The sequence below is a fragment of the Phaethon aethereus genome (assembly GCF_964289735.1).
Source record: "Phaethon aethereus genome assembly, chromosome: 5".
Lineage (NCBI taxonomy): Eukaryota > Metazoa > Chordata > Aves > Phaethontiformes > Phaethontidae > Phaethon > Phaethon aethereus.
The window spans coordinates 49,727,746-49,749,898 of NC_138579.1; the positions used below are offsets into that span (position 1 = coordinate 49,727,746).

Below are 22,153 nucleotides of genomic sequence, written 5' to 3' on the forward strand. Positions count from 1 at the left end.
ATTGTCATCCAATAAAACTTGGTTTTGTGCAGCATTTTTCATGCATATTATATTTTAATGCTTTAGAAGTAAATAATACTGAAGGGATAAAGAGGCATTTCAGTAAACATAGCAAGGAGGAAATATTCCTTTTTTTACAGAAATTAGGTAGTCTTATGCAAGAGATTACGGAAGGGTGTGTGTTTTTGAACTAGGCTGACTGGAGGCAGTGCTCTTTGCTGTATATCACAAGGTAAGTAAAAAAGGTAACAGAAACAGGGACAAAACAAAGCCAGTGATTTTGAGTAGAACCAAATCCACACCACTGTTCTAGTGTTTCTGGTCAGAAATAAAATTTGTTCTTGACTGGAAAGGAGGGTGTTAGAATATTTTAAATTAACACAACTTTTTGTCATCTTGCAGAGCATTTCTGTGTAGCACTTGATTCGTTACTATGAGCTTGCTATATAGTGATAACAGTTGTGGAGCCCGAGACGTGGAAAGTGGCTGCTGTGCAGCCATGGCCAGTGCCTGCAGTGTTGGAGTGAAAGAAGACAGCGTAAGCGTCAGCAGTGGGACTGGAAACCCTCCAAGTTCTTTCACAGAGGAAACACAAGGATATGATGTGGAGTTTGATCCGCCCTTGGAAAGTAAATATGAATGTCCAATCTGTTTGATGGCTCTTCGGGAAGCAGTGCAGACACCGTGTGGACACCGATTCTGCAAAGGCTGCATTGTCAAATCAATAAGGTAAAGGAAAGTTTATGGAAGTTGCTTTTAAAAAGAAATTAGCTTACCAAAGCAGAGCAGTTTAAGGGCAACATAAACTGAGTAGAACTGCTTAAGGTGCATTACCAGTGAGTCCTGATAGAACTCTGGGAATGATGCTTTCTAATAAACACCATATATAGCCAAAATGTCATGAGTTTGGAGGTTGCGTGAGCTTTAGCTGTTTTGCCATTTATGCAAATTTACCCAGGTTATGAATCTAAAAATTTGACTGAATAAACATTAAATAATATCTTTTAAGAAGCAGCCAAATCCTCCAAATAAATTCCATTTTCAGCCCAGGATTACAAAACCTGTCTCTTCCCTATGATTGTTTCTCTTGATGACTACAGGCAACTACAGACAACGTGGTTTCTTGGTGCAGATATGGCAATTAATGCTTTCAGTTCTTCACTTGAAATCACCTGCTTCCTTGTTGAGCTGGAAGAGAGACTGTAATGAGGGGATAGTGTGGAACAAAGTGTTGAGAGAGGAAACTAGGTGGCATATGTGGGAGTGGGAATGAGATGTGAAGGCAAGAGCAGGCTGGGCTCATAAAAAGGAGTGAAAGAGCAAGGAAGGGCAGAAAGCACACTGGTAGAGTATACTTCCCTCAAACCTGGGATACAGTCATCAGTGTCCCACACGTCAGTGAGTATTGGAAGATATTGATAGAAGGCTAGATATTATGCTGTAGGGTTTTTATTCCCCAGCATAAGCCAGATTTTTTCTTATCAATTGCTCACTTAGCTGAAATGTCAGTACTTTGGTAGGAATCTAAATATTTGTGCGACCCACATATAGAATTGGTTAATTTCCAACCTTAGTTGGCAAACCTTTGTGTAAAGATCATCAAACTCTCATTGGTGTTACCATACAACATTGTTTTTCCAGGCATTTATTTTTAGCATGCAAAATGGACAGTGATTCATTTTCCATACCATTTATCCACAGTTCTATTGTATTTCTTTTTCTCTATGGTCCATCGTTTGTAGTTCACTAAATGAGTATGCCAGCAACGATGTTCTCCAAACACAGTATTTTGTGGTTTTTGTGGACTTCTCTGTAGCTTCTGTCGCTGCTGTGTCTGATGCTATGAAGAAATACAGTGACATCCCTTTTAGATCAAGGAGGGAAATGCTGGACCTCAGTATGAGAAGACAAACTTAATTTTTTGTCTTCCTTCCTTACGATAGCAAAAGACTAGGCTATTTTCCTCTCTAGAAAGTGAAGAAATTTATTGTGTGTTTGCAGCACAGTTCTTGTTAATATTAGTTTCATCCTTATTTCTGAGAAAAGGATACAAATGCATTATCCAGAAAATGCAGAATATCACCAGTGTTCCCACATGAAAAGTGACTCGCCTGTGGATTCTGCAGAGGAAGATGAGAGGCAGTTCTCTGCTAACCATACCATGAGATCACCCTGCTCCCTTAGTCCCTTGCCTTGTTCACTATGTTCCTACTTCTGCAAGAGAAGTATGCCAGGCCTTACCCAACTGCATCAACTCAATGGTATTCACGTCAGCTGGGTGCATGGAAGAAGACAAAAAAAAAACCAAACCCATCACCTTTGACTGTAATCCGGTTCCCTAGGCACAAGCAGTTGGCTTCACTTGCTGGCCTTTGCTTTGCACATTCCAACCTAAATTCTTTCAAGAGGTTAATGTACATAATTTCATGCATGCTTGTAAGCATTGAATTAGATGTTTGTACTAATAAAGGCCATTAAATTTTGAAATTCCTTGCTTGCTCTCTGAGCTTGTTATATTTGTTGGCAGTAGCAGTTTGTATACGCTTCTTTAACTTGGGTACTTCTGGAAGAAAGAAGAGTCTTTAAACCTTCTCATGGGAGTAAGACAGCTATAAATCCTGAAGGTAGTCAGTACTTGAATATATACTGAGCTTTAGAAATGTCTACTCACCAGTCATTTCAAAGACAACAGAATTTCTAGGTTGAAAACCAGAGGGGAAATGACTAAACTTAAAATCAAGAAAAATGGGTGTCTCATTTCCAGTCTTTCAGATCCTTAACAGCTAAGGTGATCTTATTTTCTAATACTTCTGCTGATGACCTGCACAGTTATGGTCATTGGTCAGAATTTACCACAGGACTGAGTGAGGAACTGCAGTGAACCCATGCTCAGAATGCAACATCTCATAGCAGGTAGAGAAGCCGCCTTCTTAAATCCCAGGCATGGGAAATGTTTTCTCTTCCGTTTTAAATTAACAGAGCATTTGCTCTGCTCAGAGTTTTAGGTCTGCAAACAGTTTCAATGACCAGAAGCTTTTGCTTCTTTTATACTCTTTCCCTATTTTACTTCATTTCTATAAATACCATGTTGAAACAGTGTTGACTGTTTCAGTGAATACTAAGCATGGGTGGAAAGCATTTTTCATCTTTGAGACTATAGATCATCACTGTGATATGTGAGATGTTTCATTGATTGTAAATGTTTTCCCTCGTTCCCCACTGAAATCTGATTTTGGAGTGCAGTTTGAGTGAATGCTTGTAAAAGCAGAGCAGACAGCTTAAAGTTCCAGACTCTTCTGAATCCTTTGAAGGGCTGAAGTGCATGCTTAATTGGGATCCATGGATCAATCTATTGATTTGGCTTATGTAATGTCTACACTACAATATTGATTGATGTCATTTTAGTTCTACAGAAGATTCTCCATGAAAACAGAAAGTGATTTTTACATTCTATAAGTACTTTTTTTTAATTAAGTGATTATCACAGCCATTATTTGGTCAGGAAAAAATTGCTTCTGTTTATTCCTCATTTCCCCACCATCTAGCTCAAGTGAACACAGAGATTAAGGATTTTAAATGATGAAGGATGGGCAAGCAGTTTTTGAGTAATTGCTTCTTGTGACTTGAACAAACAATTGTAGTTGTCCATGTTGAAGAAGTGGCTGCAACTAGAAAGATTTTTTAAAAAGCTTTAAAGACTGGGTCTTAGATCTTACAATGTGAGGGACGTGGTTAGACTAAATGGATTTGATCAGAGTAAATGTTTGCCTCCCGGAAAATCTTGGCATCTTTAAAGCTGTCTGAAGTGCTTTGAAGTGCTATGAGTCATGGTAGTGAAGAAGCTACCTAAGTTACTATGAATAATAGTTTACTAGTACACTAGTTACTGTCTACAAAGTACTTGATTAGAAATTTTGGAAGAACTAAGTTCAGATGCAGTAGCTAATTAAATTTCACTATAGTCTTTCTTCTCCTGTATCTTGGATCAAAGATGACTTAGGGCTTGTAGTAGAGCTTACCAAATATCAGAACCTCTGTTTATTGGAAAAGCAGAATTATGAGCTGACAAGGGGTAGCAAGGGAAGCTTTGGGTGCTAGCAGTTCATCAAACAGCCAGCAAGTCTGCAGTAAGTCTGCAGTTAAAGTGTATGCCAACTGTTTTACCTTCTAGGCTAAACTGTTCAGTTGCTAAAATCATGGAGCAGGCTTTTTCTTCAAACAAAATTATCCTGCCTTTAGTTTTCATACCTGTATTTTAATTTCAAGGGAAATTATAGGAATATTCCTTGTACTTTGTAGAAGATGATTATTGTTTCACAGGTGCTGTTGTCAGTGGCACAGCCCAATGTGATAAATAATTCCAGCATAGAAAAACCTCCACTGTAACGTAAAGTAGAACTGAGGTACATAAACTCAGTTCTGTGATGGGAAATGTAGATGGACCGAAGGAGCCTTTTAAACACAATTCCAATACTTGTAAATGGTGTCTGAATTCTGTTTAATATACTACAATAAGTTACTGCTCTTTCCTTACTATAATCATTGGAAAATTGCCATTCGTTCTTATTTTACCCTTTGGCTGCTAGTTATTTCAACTGGGCATCTGATAATCATTTACAGTTAATCTGTTGTTGGCTGTTACTATATGTGATTAGTTTTTCTGTGTAGAAATAAGGCTGCTGCCTTATTAGGAGGCCTACTGAATTGTCATGATACTGCACTAAGCAGGGTATTTGTAACCAAGTTATACCTATGAAAACTGATTTCCTGTAGGTTGCCTGCGAAGTGAGGGAGCATTTCTGGGTTGTGACAAAGATCAGCATGCTGATTGTAGCTCAGGGAGCTATGAAACAAAACGGCACACTAGGTATTTTCTTTTTTCCATTTGTTTAGGAGTATGACTATCAGACTTGTGGCAAGCTAGCTCTTGCAAGCAAAACCTAGGAAAGGAAGTTCATTGTCTCTTTCTGAAGTCTCAACTTTACCCCTGCTTCCTCTAGCAGCATTGCTGATGAAGGAGTTGCTGAGCAATTATTTCCTTTTCCAACAAAAAACACAAATTCCCTGCTGGTCTCCACAGCCCGCTAGGTGCTACTTCCCTTCACGCTTGCAAGCAGTGACAATGATCATCACAAGTGCTCTCTGACATTTTTCCGCCCCACGTATTTTTCCGTTTTACTGCTGTTTCCATTAGCACTTCAGCTCAGAGGTTTTGATCCCTCATGCCTCTAACTGTACCACTTAACTGTGAATAGATATGTTGACCTACTGCTTTCAGAAATGAGCAGATACTGGATACTTTTTAAAGGAAAATTTGTTGGGGGTGATCCCTGTTTTGCACAATTTCTAATGATTCTTGTCTTTAAATGTAGGTAGACAGAACCTCATGAAGTGGAACAGGCTGTTAGCTGTCTTATGCAAGTTGCATGCACTTGTATGCCACTACCAGACTCCAAAATTTCACCAGTTAAGCACTGACTGTCCAGTCCGTTTGCTGTTAAAATGTCTTCAGATACTACACCCAGTTCCAGATTCAGTGCCATTCTCATAGTTGTTAGTATTTTGTGTCCAGAATTTTTTCACCCTTCCTTGCTGTATAAATAAACAAACTGAAGCATGACCAGCTGATCAAATGGTTGTACAAAAAAACCAGGGAAATGAGCTATATGAAGAGTAACGCCAAATAGATTAAGAGAATCTGAAAAAAACCAAAAAAAGATGTTTTGCGTTTTCTTTCAGCTATAATTACATTGGCTGTTTATAAAGTGAGGAAGAAAGGGGAGAGGGTCCAAGAATCTTTAAGGGATTGTTTTGAAGTAGTCTGTGAAATATTCTTTTATGTTTGAGCTATGTGAAGTACTTACAGAAACAGGGCCCTAAGTTCTTAGTTTCTTTACATCCTCCTCAAGTTTATTTCCAGAGTATCTATCATGGTATTTGTCCAAATAAAATCTATTGAGTTAGAAAAATACTGCAATCCCAGTCATGCCACATCAAGTGAAACTTATGTATTGTCAATTTCTCTGATGTACCTTGCATACTTTCTTGTAATTGCCACGTAAATGCCATTGTTTTCAAAGACTTTCTTAATGTCTTATAATTTGGCCACTAATGACTTGCTAGTGTAAAAATATTTTAAATGAAGGGCAAAGGAAACTTGGAATCTCTATTTCCTTTCTTTTCTGCGTTGTAGAGATGCAGGTCACAAATGTCCAGTAGACAATGAAATTCTGCTTGAAAACCAACTTTTTCCTGACAACTTTGCTAAGCGGGAAATCCTTTCATTAATGGTTAAGTGTCCCAACAAGGGCTGCAGTATGAAGATGGAGCTAAGGCATTTAGAGGTGAGAATTAGTTTTGAAAATATGGAACCTTGTTTTCATGGACAAGTAAAAATTCAAAATGAATTAACATAGATAGTTATACATGATACCTATTTATGCTGATTCAGTGCATTGTACATTTAAGACTAGAGCTACATGTATTTGGTTTTTGATGAGTGTTTAATTGTAATTAGGTGATTATCAAGTGAACTTGTAGTACATGAAAATTGTATTAATGCAGTTTTCTCTTTAGGATCATTCATTTGTCTTTTGATCAGCTGTATCTGTACTTCACAAAAGTTCCCTAAAGTAGTTTAATATTCCCTCAAAGCAACTAGATATATAAGTTGAAATAATTGTTTTGGAAAATAAAAAGAATGAACATAAAGCTGAATTTTTACCCGAGAGCATTCTTAAAGCTCTGAATACATAAAGTCCTGATCTTAGTAATGGGACAATGAGAGGCCATTGGTAAAGTCAGCATAAGTGTATAAGGATTTGCTTGCGTGAAGGCATGAGTGCAATTTGTTCCTCTTGTACTGTTCTTTATCCTGAAAACAGATGAGACAATAGTACCTGTTTGTAGTATCAAATCCTTCTTTTGTCCTTGTTCAGGACCACCAGTTGCAGTGTGATTTTTCCACTGTGGAATGCCCACAGTGCCAAGGAGCCTTCCAGAAGAACCATCTGAAAGAGCATATGACACAGGAGTGTCCAAGGCGTCAAGTCTGTTGTCCAAACTGTGCCACATCTATGGCCTATGAAGATAAAGAGGTACTTAGCAGGAGTCTCAGTTTTAAAACCTTGATTCACATGTGTTTGCTTGTAAATACAAGAGCAGTTTAAGGGAAAAAAGAAGGTTTTGGTCTAGAAGAGCTCTTTGTGCTGCACAGGTGAGAAGCTATGAAATCAGCATATTAGTCTAGAACAGGTGAAAGCCATGGAGAGAATTGTGCTTAATTATGAACTTTTTGGAAACCCTGTGGTGTGAAAAGACTTCTTACAAACCATTCATTTTTGGCCTTGCCATCAGAGAGGCTGGCATCTACTACCAAAGTAAGACACAAAGCAATATCCCCCATTTACAGTTTTTATATCTGTCAGAAAGGACGTGTCAGGAGACGCATCTTTTGGGGATATCTGATAACACACAAGACCAAGATCACTTGTGATTTCTTCTCCTGACTCTGCAGTTTTTACTTGGGTGATACCGAGGATACTCCTTTCCTTTTTGAGCTTGCATTTCTTTGTATGTAGTTGTGTTATATCTCAAGGGCTATTAATTTTATGATATCAAACTGTGAATTGGCAAACAAAAATACTTCATCTGGTCCAAAAATACAAAAACAACTTTAATATAGTTCCACTACAACTGAACATGAATTTCAGAAACTTTTGGATAAATTCAGACTCTTTGGAGCATAGGACCTTTAGGAAATAAAATATCTGCAACTTTATGAATCTCTTGTGAATCTCTGAGTCCAGGAAAAAACAGTAATTACAGAAAACCTACTGTTCAGGGTAAGGGGATTGTCTTTGTTTCACAGTTGCATACAGCTAAATGCAAAATTTGAAATGTAAATAAAAATTTTACATCTCATCAGAGATGCTTAGCATTCTTTTAAATGATGTAACTTTATTCTCTCTTTCATCTCTTTTTCTCTGATAACTAAGCTTCATGACCAAACCTGTCCACTCGCCAATGTATTTTGTGAATATTGCAACACAGTGCTCATCAGAGAGCAGGTAAGAGACTGCCTTTCTCTGTGTTTAATCTGGGTCAGATGTTTTGTATTTACATTGCTTCTTTAATATGAAATTAAACTTGAAGAAATTGTTTGTTTACTAGTTACTAAATCTCTCCGTGTCTCTCTCTGAAAATGTTGCATCCAGTGCAGGTGTAATACTCTCTTAAATGCTGCTCCAGCTTGCAAGTGCAGTCTGGTAAACCTCTGTAGGATTTTTGAACTGCAAATCACATTGTTTAGCTCTACTGCTTCTTGTCAGGGGCCGTGCTGCATGGTTTTGATCTTGAATGGAGGTTGAAGAATGAGCAGCTGCCAGTGGTTATGGCTGACATCAGAAGACAAGGCTTTGATTTGGGCAGAGAGGGAGACTATTTGTAATTAGAAAGCCACTGTTTGAAAGACGATATAAATAATTCACTATCAAATGGTAGATGCTGGCTGGAATTCCGCTTGTCCATTACTATTGTAATAGCTATTATTATTTCTTCTATTCAGTAATAACTTCATTGACAGGAAAATGATAAAAATTTGCAGCCTATCCCTGTTTGAATGGGATGGAAACTATGTTAATGACCTGGGTTAAAATAAAGAATGATACTGTCAAATTGGAGAAATACTCTGAAAAACAGGACTGAGTTCAGTAATAACAAAGGCAAAAATCTATCATTAGATATAATAATGAATTGCAAAAATGGGGAACAAAGAATGCTAAACTAAGTAATGGTTTAGAATTAATGGCTGACCTATATTAAGCTTGTGTTCTACTTCATCATGATATTTTAACAACTCAAATGTACTGGATTATATAAACAGGTGTTTTGCCTGTGAAACCCAGAATTCTTTGCCCTGTTTAGGTCTTGTAAGGCCTCTGCTGAAGCTGTCCAGCTTTTGAGGTGGGGATGGATAGGGAGGATCCAGAGCAGTGAGATAATTGGGTCTGGAAAACATGGACTATAAGAAAATTTGAAGTAATGTGAGCTTTTTGAGGAAGAGGGTAATGAGATACACAAGTTAATGCAAGTAGTGCTTCAGAAGGGAATAGACTGTGATCTAGCTTGAGGATAAGCTAGAAAGAAATAGTATTTGTTCTAGCAAAACCAGAAAGATTTCTGTTGCCTAAAGTAAGAACAAAGGCAATGAATTGTTGAAGTACATACAAGGAAGATGGCAAATTTTCATCATCAACTAACGTTTTTGTTCAAAACTTCCATTTTTCTTTTGAGAAATTATATAGCAATAAACCGATCTGACTTCAGGTACCTATTCAGAGTCCATCCAGCCCTATTCTTTTAGGATCTTTTAAAAGAATACTCTTGATGGAAAAATTAATTTCAAATCTGATTTGTTTCAGATGCCTAACCATTATGACAATGATTGTCCTACTGCCCCAGTGCCATGTTTTTATAGTGCCTTTGGGTGTCCTGAAAAGGTAAGCCTTTTATCAGAATCATGAATTGCATAGTTTCTGCATTTTGTTTCTGTTTTTCTTAAAATGTTTGTTCCTATTCTTGTCTCATTCGCGAGCCCAAATCCTCAGTGATATGTCGGTTTTTTAATTTCGAGGTATCTTAATTATAAAACACTACATGTTGATACAGTGCCTTTCAAAAGTTCTTTTCAGATTTAAAAAATTCTGTGAATGATTTGCTTGATAAACTTGCTTTTATTAATCCGTAAGTCTTTTCTCAGCTTTCATGTCAATAAAGTAGCTTCTAGCATTTCTTCCAAAGTTGTGACAAAATACAGTTATGGCTCTTAGAGTTCAGTCAAGAAAACCTTACAGTGCTTTAAATTTATTAAATTTTAAAGTTATTTAGTCTGGGTACTTTTATTTCTAGTTGTTTCATACCTCTTTGTAAAAATGGATCTTTTCCCCTTCTTCATTTCCACTTCAGTTTTCATACACCTTTGTACTTGATACTGTGCAGCATTTTAGCAAATTAGTGAAGGGAATACAATGCTAATTTAAAACACAGAAAAAAAATACAAAATGTATGTTTATCACTAACTCATTTTCACCATGTCACTATTTTGATTTGAACAATATTTGCCCACTGGCATTTGAACTCCTTTTTTCATTTGTCATAACAGTGATCTTAAATTTGGAGCCCTCCATTGGTAAAGTGATATTTTGCCACATCACCTGTCCTTGATTCACATTCCGTTTTTCTCACATAACAGAAGCAATGCGATGTTTGATTTTCTTCAGAGACACATTTAAGATGTGATTGCAGATAACGTTTGATATACTCCTAATGCCACATCTCTTAAATTCTAGATGCAAAGGAATGAATTGGCACGACATATGCAGGAGTTCACTCAGGTTCACATGAGAATGATGGCTCAGAGTTTTCAAAATATCAGTGTTACTGCTGCAAATCCTGTACCTTTCATCAATGGCCTACCCTTTGAGCCTGCCCTCTTCTCGCACGTGTCACATGCCACATATGATTGTAATCCAGAAGTTGAAAACTTCAAAGAAACTATTCAGCAGTTGGAAGGTCGTCTGGTAAGACAAGATCACCAAATCAGAGAACTCATTGCTAAAATGGAGACTCAGAACACTCATATGGCAGAACTCAAACGTACTATCCGAAATTTGGAGGGAAAGATTACTGAAATGGAGGCACAGCAATGTAATGGTATTTATATCTGGAAGATTGAGAACTTCAGTGGACTTCAGAAAGCCCAGGAAGAAGAGAGACCTGTTGTGATGCATAGTCCTGGCTTCTATACTGGAAAGCCTGGGTACAAGCTGTGTTTGCGCCTGCATATCCAATTACCAAATGCTCAGCGTTGTGCTAATTTTATCTCTCTATTTGTCCACACTATGCAAGGAGAATATGACAGCCATCTGCCTTGGCCTTTCCAAGGCACTATACGACTTTCTATTTTGGATCAATCAGAAGGCCCTGAAAGGCAGAATCATGAAGAAGTAATGGAAGCCAAGCCAGAGCTACTAGCCTTCCAGAGACCAACAATTCACCGCAATCCAAAAGGTTTTGGTTATGTGACTTTCATGCACCTGCAAACCTTGAAACAAAGAACCTTCATAAAGGATGATACCCTTCTGGTGCGCTGTGAAGTTCTAACACGTCTAGATTTAAACAGTCTCCGCAGAGAAGGATTTCAAGCTCGCAGTACTGATGGAGCTATGTAGCCAATAAGTCTTAACCAGAGGAATGGAGCCACTAGTTAAGTTCTTCCACCACAGATTACAAGCGTGCTTCGTCATCTCTATAGACTGTATTTGTAAAATATCATAGTTACCAACAGAGTTGATCTTCACCTGAATAGAACTTTGTTGTTGCTGGTATACTTTTTTTTCTGTATGAGGTCATGTGTTCAAGTATTTGGTATTGTTCTCTGTTAGAGTAATAAGCTACTTCTGTAGCAAGGTAACTAAATGAAGTATTGTTAATCAAAACTTAAATGCTTACAGGAAAATCCTGTTGAAGTACCTGTACATCTCAGTTTGGTAAAACTTAAGTCTCCTCAGAAAAGACCATAAATCTTTTTGCCTCAGTGCCTTGGAATAGATACTGTAGCAGGGAAGTAGTTAAATTAATAAAGATGAGCGGTTTTTTGTTTGTTTTTCATAGAGCTTGAGAAAGTGGAGACAGTTTCTATGTTGACTTACTTAGAACTTTGAATTAGCTATGCTTCTCTTGAAATCTGAAGTCACATCACCTAGAGTTGAGGTATGCTTTGACCCTTCCCTCCTGCAGGGTTATCTTCAGGAAGTTGCATGTTGATGCAGAGTTGATACTAGTATTTCTGAAAAACATGTGGTGGTGTTGTGGAGAATACTGAATGACTCTGAGCTGAGTTCACTGAAAAAATATATTTGTAGTGTGGTCTGAAAGTGCCTCCAGTTCTCTATTTTGATAAATCTTTTTGTAAGTGTGCTCTGGAACCAGAATGTCAATCACCATCACCAGAGAGATGAGAGTGTAGCATATGAATGAGATGCCTTTGTGCTGGTGGGATCTCTTCCTAGTGCTGGACATTTTTCAGGTTGTGAGTGGATACATGAGCAAAGGTATGTACTAACTAGATAGGGTGATGCAGAATTTGTTTTACTGTTGTTGAAATCTGAATTTGTACCAAAGCTGGACTTGTGACCTGCATCTGTTTGGGTGATCTCTTGGTGTTTTGGGTGACATATGACTTACATAGTCTTCTATGAACTCTCAGTGGACAGCTGGCCATATCAACATCCAGCTGTCGTGGGTATTTCCTGTCCCATTAGCCAACAGGAGCTGGGCCACCTTCAACACTTTGTAGGGGAATTTGTCTTTTAATTAGACAGTGTGAGGAAGAATTTCAATCCTGTTTGCTTTTAGGAAAAAGAATCTGGCTTCCATAGTGGCTTATTTACCAAACACTAGATTCACTATGTCAAGAATTCATGAGCTTCCTGATGTTGCATGTATTATTGTTTTCTGTACTGATTGTTTGTATGCTGTATAAATGTTAGTTTTGACCAGTCAGAGCTGAGTAGTTCAAGTTCACTGGTGCTAAAAAATTTAACTTATCAAGCTGCTGATAAAGTTCTGAATCTTTTCTTTAAAAGGAGCGAAGAAAAAAGTTTTGTTCACCCCATAACTTTAGTACACAGTCTGATACCAAAGAAAGAACTAAGGCCATACACAAGCATATGTATATTATTTCTCCAAACTAATGAAACAGCCTAAAGTCTTGAGACACTGCAACTTACAAGATACTGAAGAGTATTCCAACTATGTGGCCTCATCAGATCAATCCCCTGGGGATCATCCGTGGGGAAAGTACATATGCTTAATATATACAAGGCTAACGAAAGACTACTGTAGTATATTGATTTGGGAGCATACTCTGCCTACCTGCATGAGATTAAAAGTTCCAGGACCCAACCTACCACTTTGTTCATCATATCCAGATGAGTAAAATTTCTGTTGCATATAGAGCCTATTATTTAAAGAGGGATTGTGTTGAATGGAGTGTTGTCACTACTGAAACTTGAACTTCCTGGCTAATGGTAAATGCAGTCAGTCATTGACTTATTTAGTGTATTCTGTGTGTTTAGAGGACAGGTGAGCATATATTATGCAAAATAGGAAAAGATTCATGTTTAAAACTGTCTTTTTAAACCTCATAACTAGTTTTATAATGAACAGCCTCATCCTGTAAGCTGAATTGTTTTGGAGTGTCTTCAGTTAGAGCACTCCTAGTAGTTAAACCATTCTTAACCAAGAGCTTTTAATGTACGTGACAGTGCCCAGACCCATTATATACAGAAGGCACCGTACACTAGTTCTCCAGTCATTTTTCAAGCTATGCAAGTGATCCATGTTTTTCCAAGATGCTCAAAGACTACCATTCTCCCCCCACTTTTTTGGGGGGGTGGGGGTAAAGACTTTTCTCCCAGTTGTAATTTGAGAGCTTCTTTGTGTCAAAGTTCCTTTCTCAACCTTAGTGATATTAACAAAAATGTCCTTAGTCTGTGTTCTAATAGTTTATATCCAGGACCCACTAAGTGCATTAATACATTCTTTCCTTTTGAAGCTTTGCATTATGAACTGAATTTTTGCTTTTGAGCCTTATCTGCTAGATCTGGTATACTTCTGCCTTGGGAGGAAACTCAATTTGCTGGCAGGTTCAGGAGTCTAAATGATTCAGGCTAATATTGTACAACAGCACAAACCAATAGGGAATAGAAAGCTACTGCATGTATAATACTATATTGGCCAGAATAATATGAATGCTTTATTCATTGCTGCTATTCTACGGGTTTTGTATTTTAATATTTCCAAGTAGAACTCTGATGCCAAATTACTGTAATGCCAGAGTTTTACATGAAAGACTTTCAGAGCTAATTTGCTAAGTATCAGTTAAATCCTTCTGTCATAAAAAATTGTAAATGTTAATGAAATGTTTATTCATCTGCTTATTCCATTTTCCTCTTCCTTCCTCCACCTTCCAAGCTACTCTTCATTTTAGCTGCAGTGCCAGAGCTTTCTCTTACAAGAGTATCAACAAAGAAGAACATCATCTTCAGCTAATGGAAGAACTTAAGAGTCTCCATTGTTACCATCTCAATGTGTAGTCTTCATCACTATTTTTTATTCAACGTTTTCTAAAGTTAGCATGAAGAGATTCAGTTTCTGTGTGAAAATGTATTTTCAATGAAACAGCATCTTTTCTTTTCCCCTTCCTCCAAATCTGATCTTTTGAGAAATTGTTTTACTATGGTGGATTGAGGTGTAATTGCTAGAACTACTTAAATGGAAGTAGAAGGGTATGCAGTGTTGAGAGTTCTCTCTAAAACAAATATGAAGAAATATGGGAATTTAACCAGTTCCCTGTATAATTTCTTCAGGAATGGGCTGCTTTAGTTCTGTAACTCTTAATGATTTGCAACATTACTAGATCTCAGGGTGGGTTTAGAAGGTGGCTTAGCTTCTTTTATCTTCCACATTGCTGTTGTCTTGAACATGTTTTAAGCTCTTTGTATGTGTATTATTTGCAAAGCTGCTATAGCACAAATTTTCCAATTATAAGATACTGCAAATGTGTTTTCTTTTTGCCTCTGACTGTCTTCCCCTGCAGGGCAGGGAAAATTATTTTACGAAAAATATGTAATGTATATGTGGGAGCTCAGATAATGTGAGATGTATAGACTTGTTTTGTTTTTCAAGTGGTCTCATGATATGCCTGGTCATGTTTGCTATCAAGGGATTAAATTTGTTAATGACTTAAAATCAGGATGGCCTTCCTGTTCTTATTTAGAGACACTTTCACATCAAATATATTGATGATGGTTGCAAAAGATTATTATGGGGTCAGTGTTAAGGGTTTGTGTTGGTTTGCATTTAACAGAACAAAAGTGCTCCTGGTCCCTTGGAAGTATTGATAGATTGTTTAATATATTTTGTAATTAATGAACAGCTCTATTTCTGACAGGATTTTAAAAAATAAACTTATTAAACTGTGCACTGTATGTTGCATCTTTATTCATATGGAGGGCTATACACAAGGATTAACTGATACAAGGACTGCTGTGGTAGTTTCTCTGTCTTACGGGTTTCAGAGTTGTCTCGTTTTTAATGAGGGGACACCATGTATCATATAGTCTCAAGAAGGCAAAGAACATATTTCAAGATAAAACTTCTGTTATTTATAGAGGGCAGTAATAGTTTTATTCATTAGTAGAAGACAGAGCTAGTGTAATCAGTAATAAACTTAAGTGTTCTCATGATCATCCTGTAATTTAAGACACAGCTTTGAAAAATACTGCACCCTCTCACCTTGCTGGCCACATCCTGCTTGCTTGTTGTGTTTGTCATGGCTTCAAACCCATAGTTTTTTGTTGTGAGATGATCAGAAACAAAAGCAGTTGCTCTTGCAGTAGGAGTATTAAGTGTTTACTTCATGTGAATCTGCTAATTTATGTCAGCCACAGAAGACATTCTGGCTCTTGTTTATTTTTAACAGTGTCTGCAGGAAGGGAACGCTTGATCTCTGACTCCATGCCCTATAGAGTGTGTAATGTTCAAGACCTTCAAATTCTTCTGAGGAAGCTTAGTGGTATTAGACATATCCAAACAGACTACAGTTACTGTCAAGTTAATTATGACTTTGTCTTTCATCCAAGTTGATTGTAATAGATAGGAAAGCATGCTCAGTTCTGTTAATCCATTTTTAATACTCCAAATTAAGTGCACTAAAATCTTCTTTTGATGAGATGAAGTAATAATGGCCATTTTTAAACAGGAAAAATAGGAATATGCAGCTGTATCTATGAAGGGAAAAAAATCAACATGCAGAAATAGAAGATGCCAGTAATATAAAAGTATGTTCATACCCATGTAAATACAAGTGTCTAATGTACCTGTGTATTTCTGAAAAAAATTGGCTTTGTACTGCTAAGCTAGGTGTGGACCAGGATATTCTAACTAAGTATTTTATTGGACAAATACCAGCTCATTGAAGTGACTTGACAGGAAGAACAGGTTTGCTTTAGCTGAAATCCTTACTAGTGTAAAACCAGTTGCTCTGCTGCCTTACTCATCCCCAAAAAGCCCCAAATAACCCAGTACTAAGGCTGTTCCATCTGGAAAGAGGAAACTCCTTGTGCAATTCCTTACTATACTGTCCTGGGCTAGATTTCAGCTCTTCCATGCTGCATCTCTCATTTAGATGCTGTGACTATTTAGCCTCTTCCAAGACAGCATATACAGAAGTCAACAAAACTTACTTACCAAATGAGCCCCAATGAGGGCCGAGTATGCTATTAACATGTGCAATAAATGCAAGGCAATAGTATGGGAGGCTAATGGACCAAAAGTAGTGAGTAGGGAAACTAGGCCTGTCTGGATGGAATGAGTTGATGAACTCTGTTGTACATTTTGGCTTAAAAAAACCAAAACCCCACCAAAATACCCAAAACCTACAACCAAACCACCCCATACCTCAAACCCACACTCATGCCTCTCGGGAAATTGTTGTGCTAGGAGGAAAAGTTACCAAAGCAAACACGCTTCATTGTCACCACTGTCTCACCCTCATCATTTTCCTACCACTGAGCCTTTGTCCACTCTATCTGGAAGGGGTGGCTTGACCAGGCTGGACTGAGTGGACCCTGGTGCCACCACCAGCCTTACAAAATCTGAGAGTCTTAGATCCTGAAATGTTGTATTCCAGGCCACTGCGGCCTTCATGTCTTTTTCCTTTAGTGGTTTTAATATTTTTTTTTTTTCAATTAAACCTAACCTCCTGGATAAAAATAAATGGCTGCCTCTGTGCTCAGAGACATCTGTTACTTTAAGCTTTCCACAGCTCAGAAAGTATGGAGTTCATGTGATTCCTGCAGTCTTTTTCAGTTCACAAACAACAAAAAAAAAAGCCAAACCACAGACGGAGCTGTGCTTGTTTCTCCTATTTTTCATTTCCTCTTGCCTGCAAGGAAGCAGGAAGAGATGCTGTAGTAGTAGTAGTCATAGCTTGAGTCCACCCTCGCTAATATTTTATCCCAAGCAGAACTGTTACTATCACCACTTCTCATCCCCTCTAAAAGACTGCAATTTTCTCTATTTGAAAAAAAAAAATTATATTGTAAAAATGAATTTACCTTGCTATTTGGAGGAGGAACAGATAAAGCCTGAGGTACAGCATCAGGAAGCTAATCTTTCTGCTCAAAACCTGGGGTTCTGCTTCACTATCTAGTCTTTTGGCAATCATATTGTTTGAACCAGTTGTTCCACTGAAAAAAGCACTTGGGTTTCACAGCTCTGAAAGGCTGTGTTTGGTTGGGTTTTTTCCTCTCAGATGGAATAGGAGAATTTCTGAAGCTCTGTGAGAGGAGGAGACCATGAAAGAGGAAGATAATTTCCCCATCAGCTGTAGTCCCAGCCTTGATCGATGAGCCTCCTTTTCCTTTCAGTTTGTGCTGACCAATCTCTGAGGCAATACAGCCCATGAAGTGTTCCCAAGTTTAGTTATTTGCATCCTGCTCCTTTGTCCCAATCAGCTCTTCATTGCCTCCTGGAGCTAGCTGCTCTCCCAGGTGATGTGGATGGTTATTTCAGCTGGCACACAGCCCCTGTGGAGCCAGTCACCCTGTGCTGAAACAGGGGGAAAGCCCTGGTCTACTCACAGTCACAAAGATCCTAGCTGGTAGTTTCTCACCAAGGTACCAGTGGGTTTGATTAGGCTCAGCCAGAGCTGACAGGTGCCAGCCTGTAGCAAGATTAATTCATAGGCCATACATATGTTTTCTGGTGTCTTTTGTCCAAGAGACTTATCCCACTCAACAATGAAGGGCCCAAGGCATAAATGGAGCAGTGTTTCAGCAGTTAGGTACTGGCAATTTTGGAAAAAAAAAGACTCCCGCATTCTTTCAGCTTATTAAAAGGTGAAGCGATAGCTTGCTAAAAAACTTGTGATGAACTGGCAAAAAAATTATGAATTTTCAGTTTCTTGCCCCTCCCTGATTTCCATGAAACACAGCTGATAATTGACACACTAAAAAAAAAAAAACAAAACCCACACCACAAAGACCAAAGCAACAAGATAAATCTTACTTTATCTCACCTGATCTGTGGAGAAGATGATTGTTTTCTGCAGAGTCCTGACAGTTCTCCTATAGGCCAGCACTAGTTACTTGTTGGTTTTCTCTTCTGTCTTCATCAGCAGATACTCCTCTCGCTGACTGCTCGCACAGCGGCATGGCGTCAGGCAAAGATGTCATATGCAAAGTCCATGAGTTTGGCTTTTCAAGTCCTGCAACAGTATGCCTAAGCTTAGCATTTTTGTTTCCGTATTGGTATTTATTCATGCATGCATGGACTTGTTTCTTTCCAAGATTTAACTTTGTTCCTATTACTGCCTTTAATAAAGTGGTAGTTCAGCCAGTGTAGAGTTTAGACTTACCCAAGCGTGTGCCTCCAGTGTGATTCACCCTCCTAGAAACAGCTCCTCAGGCTAACACTTAGGTTTCTTCGTGCCAAAGTCCTTTATATAGGCATGTGCCTGTCCTCAAACTTCTAGTTAAAATTCAGGAAGTGAATCAATATTTAAATTTTAACTCAGTGATCTGCTTTTTTTGCTTTGCTTCAGATATGGTGCCTAGACTTTAAAATAAAAAGTAGGTACAGAGTGTCATTTTGGATCTCCTGGAAATGGAAGAGATTTATACTTTAATGGTAGAAAACACAACGATCTCGAAAGGCAAGTCAGTACTGTTGGGAAAGGGAAGGTCAGACCACTGAACACCATGACTAAACAATTAAATAGCAGGACAGAGATGAATGCCCGCAGCAGATTCCTTGGTTCCTTGCACACTGCTTTCAGACAGCAGTGGGAGCCAGTTTGTGAATGCAAAGGAGCCATATTTTAACCTCTGCCTATTTCTGACTTTCAAATATTCTCAGTCCAGCTGTAATAGTCTCAGATAAAGATAATAAACTCAATATAAAAATAAAATCTAAATATATAAAATTAATTAAAATTGATAAAAGTATGTAATATTGATATAACATATTCAGCATATAAAAGTACAATGTACAATACAAATAGGTCATATATAACTATACAAAAGTATATATAAAAATAATTAAAAAAACAAATTATAATAAAGACACTCTCAGTCCAACTGCCCCCAGGACTATCCCTCTTTGAGGCAGAACTGCAAGTCCAACACCTTCACATGTCCTTATCAAAATCAGAAAGGCTAAAAGCAAGGGTAAGCCCTTTTGATCCATTTCTAACAGCCCAAGTAACATACTTTGTTGCAATAACAGAGCCAGACTGCTGGTGAGCATCAAAATGCATTTAAAGGTCCTGCACCTAAACTTTCCTCAATTTAATCGTAACCACTGGACAAGGCTTATTTTTCCTTGAAAATAGAGGTGAATAGGGCACCACCAGATCACACAAAGTGGGGATGATGCCCTTGAAAGAGGCCACCACAAGATACCCCTATGTGTGGGGTGCCAGAACTCACCCTCTTGCTCAGTCCCTCCTTCAATGAAAAGTTTTTGTCAGGGTACTACCTTTACACCCATTTTGGTCTAGGATTCCTATTGCAAAATTAAATTTAACTCTCAAAACTCAAGGAATGATAACAAAAAGCCAGAGCAATGAGGTCTTTTCAGAGAGAAGGCATCCTGGCATGCACATTGGTGTAGCAAGCTCCTAGGGTTCACTTGGAACAAACAATTATTTGTAACAGGCCAAGGACACCCAGCTCATGAACAGTTTTCTTTAGGATTAGACACAACATAACCCACAAAGCACAAGCTAACAGGTATTCATCCAGTTATTCACACAGAAAGCACAGCTGACCACTCCAGCTGCTGCTGACTGAATCATCAGTGCTTTTTTTATACTTATTTTTGCTGGGCAGTGGCGGGGGGTGGAACATGGCACAGGACAGGGAGGACACACACTATTTTTCAAACAAAATTTATGGCTGGGGTCTTCCAAAGTCAAGTGTCCTGCCCTCAGACCACTGTAATTCATACTGAACATCTATCTCTTTGGAAGACTATTTACACAAGCCTAATTTAAGGACACCTAAAACTTCCCTGTCTTAAGGGATCATAACAGGCCTGGCAAGCTCACCAATAGCTCCAGCAGCACTTTCAGAGGAGCAGGGATGACACCAGGAGTGCATGGCATAACCTCTCCCACCTGCCCTTATCTCCACTGATGTCAGAGAGCAAACAGAGACCTTCACTACTCCAGCTCATTTACCATGAAGTGAGTTACCACACCCAGGAATAGCCTCATCCAGCAGATGAGAGCAGGACAACCTGCTGGGAGCAGAAGCTTGTCCTGTGGTCACACCTAGCTAGAGAGGGGACATTTATTCATGGCCTTAAGCCAATTACGAAGCACCAGAACAGTGCATGTGGACCCAGTGCAGAAGATGTGGGGGGCTTTGCGCTGAATAACAGTGGGAGGTTCAAGTGCCTGGCCAAAACAAGAAGATCCCTTTACTGCAAAGCCACAGCTGACTTCAGACACAAGGAGTCTGTCAGCAACTCCAGGGCAGGCTGATGAACTGTGGAAGTTTTCACTTGTTCCTAAATTAAAGTTTCTGAAAAAACACAGAAACTAGTATTCAGGCAAAGACAAGTTAAAGCCTGAATTAATCTGAATTAACTATAAGCAACAAACTCATGCTCAAGATACTGAAATTCAGTAGCAAAATTAAGAGTCTTCATCGTAATCAGAACATAAAGCAGGTGAATCCTTTATATTTTGTATTAATGAAATTAAAAGGGCCAGCCAGACCAGCAGGTTTCCCCACAGAAAAAGTGGGGAAAATATCATCCCCAGTCCTTCTACCCACTCATTTAACAGGACTTCAGCAATCACCAATACTTCTGATGCAGACTTCAAAGAAGGGGTTCATGAATATGAATTATTTATTAAACCTCATGAGGTTGTAAGGTTCAACAAGGTCAAGTGCAGCATCCTGCACCTGGGTCGGGGCAACCCCCAGTATCAACACAGGCTGGGGGATGAAGGGATTGAGAGCAGCCCTGCCAAGAACGACTTGGGGGTACTGGTGGATGAAGAGCTGGACATGAGCCAGCAATGTGCTCTTGTAGCCCAGAAGGCCAACCGTATCCTGGGCTGCATCCAAAGCAGCGTGGCCAGCAGGTCGAGGGAGGGGGTTATGCCCCTCTGCTCTGATGAGACACCCCCCTGCGCCGCTGCATCCAGCTCTGGAGCCCTCAGCACAGGAAAGACGTGGACCTGTTGGAACAGGTCCAGAGGAGGCCACAAAGATGATCAGAGGGCTGGAACACCTCTCCTGTGAGGACAGACAGAGAGTTGGGGTTGCTCAGCCTGGAGAAGAGAAGACTCCAGGGAGACCTTATTGCAGCCTGCCAGGACTTAAAGGGGGCTTATAAGAAAGATGGGGACAGACTTTTTAGCAGGGCAATAGGACAAGGAGTAATGGTTTTAAACCAAAAGAGAGTAGATTGAGACTAGATACAAGGAAGACATTTTTCACAATGAGGGTAGTGAAGCACAGGCACAGGTTTCCCAGAGAGGTGGTAGATGTCCCATCCTTGGAAACATGTCAGGTCAGGTTAGATGGGGCTCTGAGCAACCTGATCTAGTTGAAGATGTCCCTGCTCACTGCAGGGGGGTTGGACTAGATGACCTTTATAGGTCCCTTCCAACCCAAACCATTCTGATTCTATGATCATTTTCTTGCAAGTCATTTCCAAAATTGAGAGGGTTTGATCCTTGCTTAATTTGTTGAAAGTTCTCTTACTAGCCTACAAAGATTACTTTCCTTTTCATTTAGGACTCAAACTTCATGTGAGGTCTTATATGTGGAGTTTTTATTTTGGTCTCAGCTGTTTGGTGTCCACCATAACAAATCTGTTTTCAGCTGAGACCTTCCATCCCAGCCTACCTCAGCTCACTGCACTGCTCCACATCTGCTGTGGCTGCAATGCCATGTGCTGAGCTCTCATCACACATTGCTTCTCCTGCAAGCTGGCACCCAGCAGGAAGATCCTTTTGTCTTCACAGAATTTCTTCAGAGTCAAGGCTTTCCACAGACAAAACCACACA

At 38.9% G+C, this 22,153-nt stretch overlaps 1 protein-coding gene across 1 annotated transcript; it reads left to right on the forward strand.

The window, feature by feature from the left end:
* Positions 1-433: 433 nt before the first annotated feature.
* TRAF6 (TNF receptor associated factor 6) lies at positions 434-11,231 on the forward strand (the record flags this gene model as incomplete). Its single annotated transcript, XM_082000848.1, has 6 exons — positions 434-729; positions 6,194-6,344; positions 6,939-7,097; positions 7,998-8,069; positions 9,423-9,500; positions 10,350-11,231. The coding sequence occupies 6 exons, from the start codon at positions 434-436 to the stop codon at positions 11,229-11,231; spliced, it is 1,638 nt and encodes a 545-aa protein (XP_081856974.1).
* Positions 11,232-22,153: the final 10,922 nt, after the last annotated feature.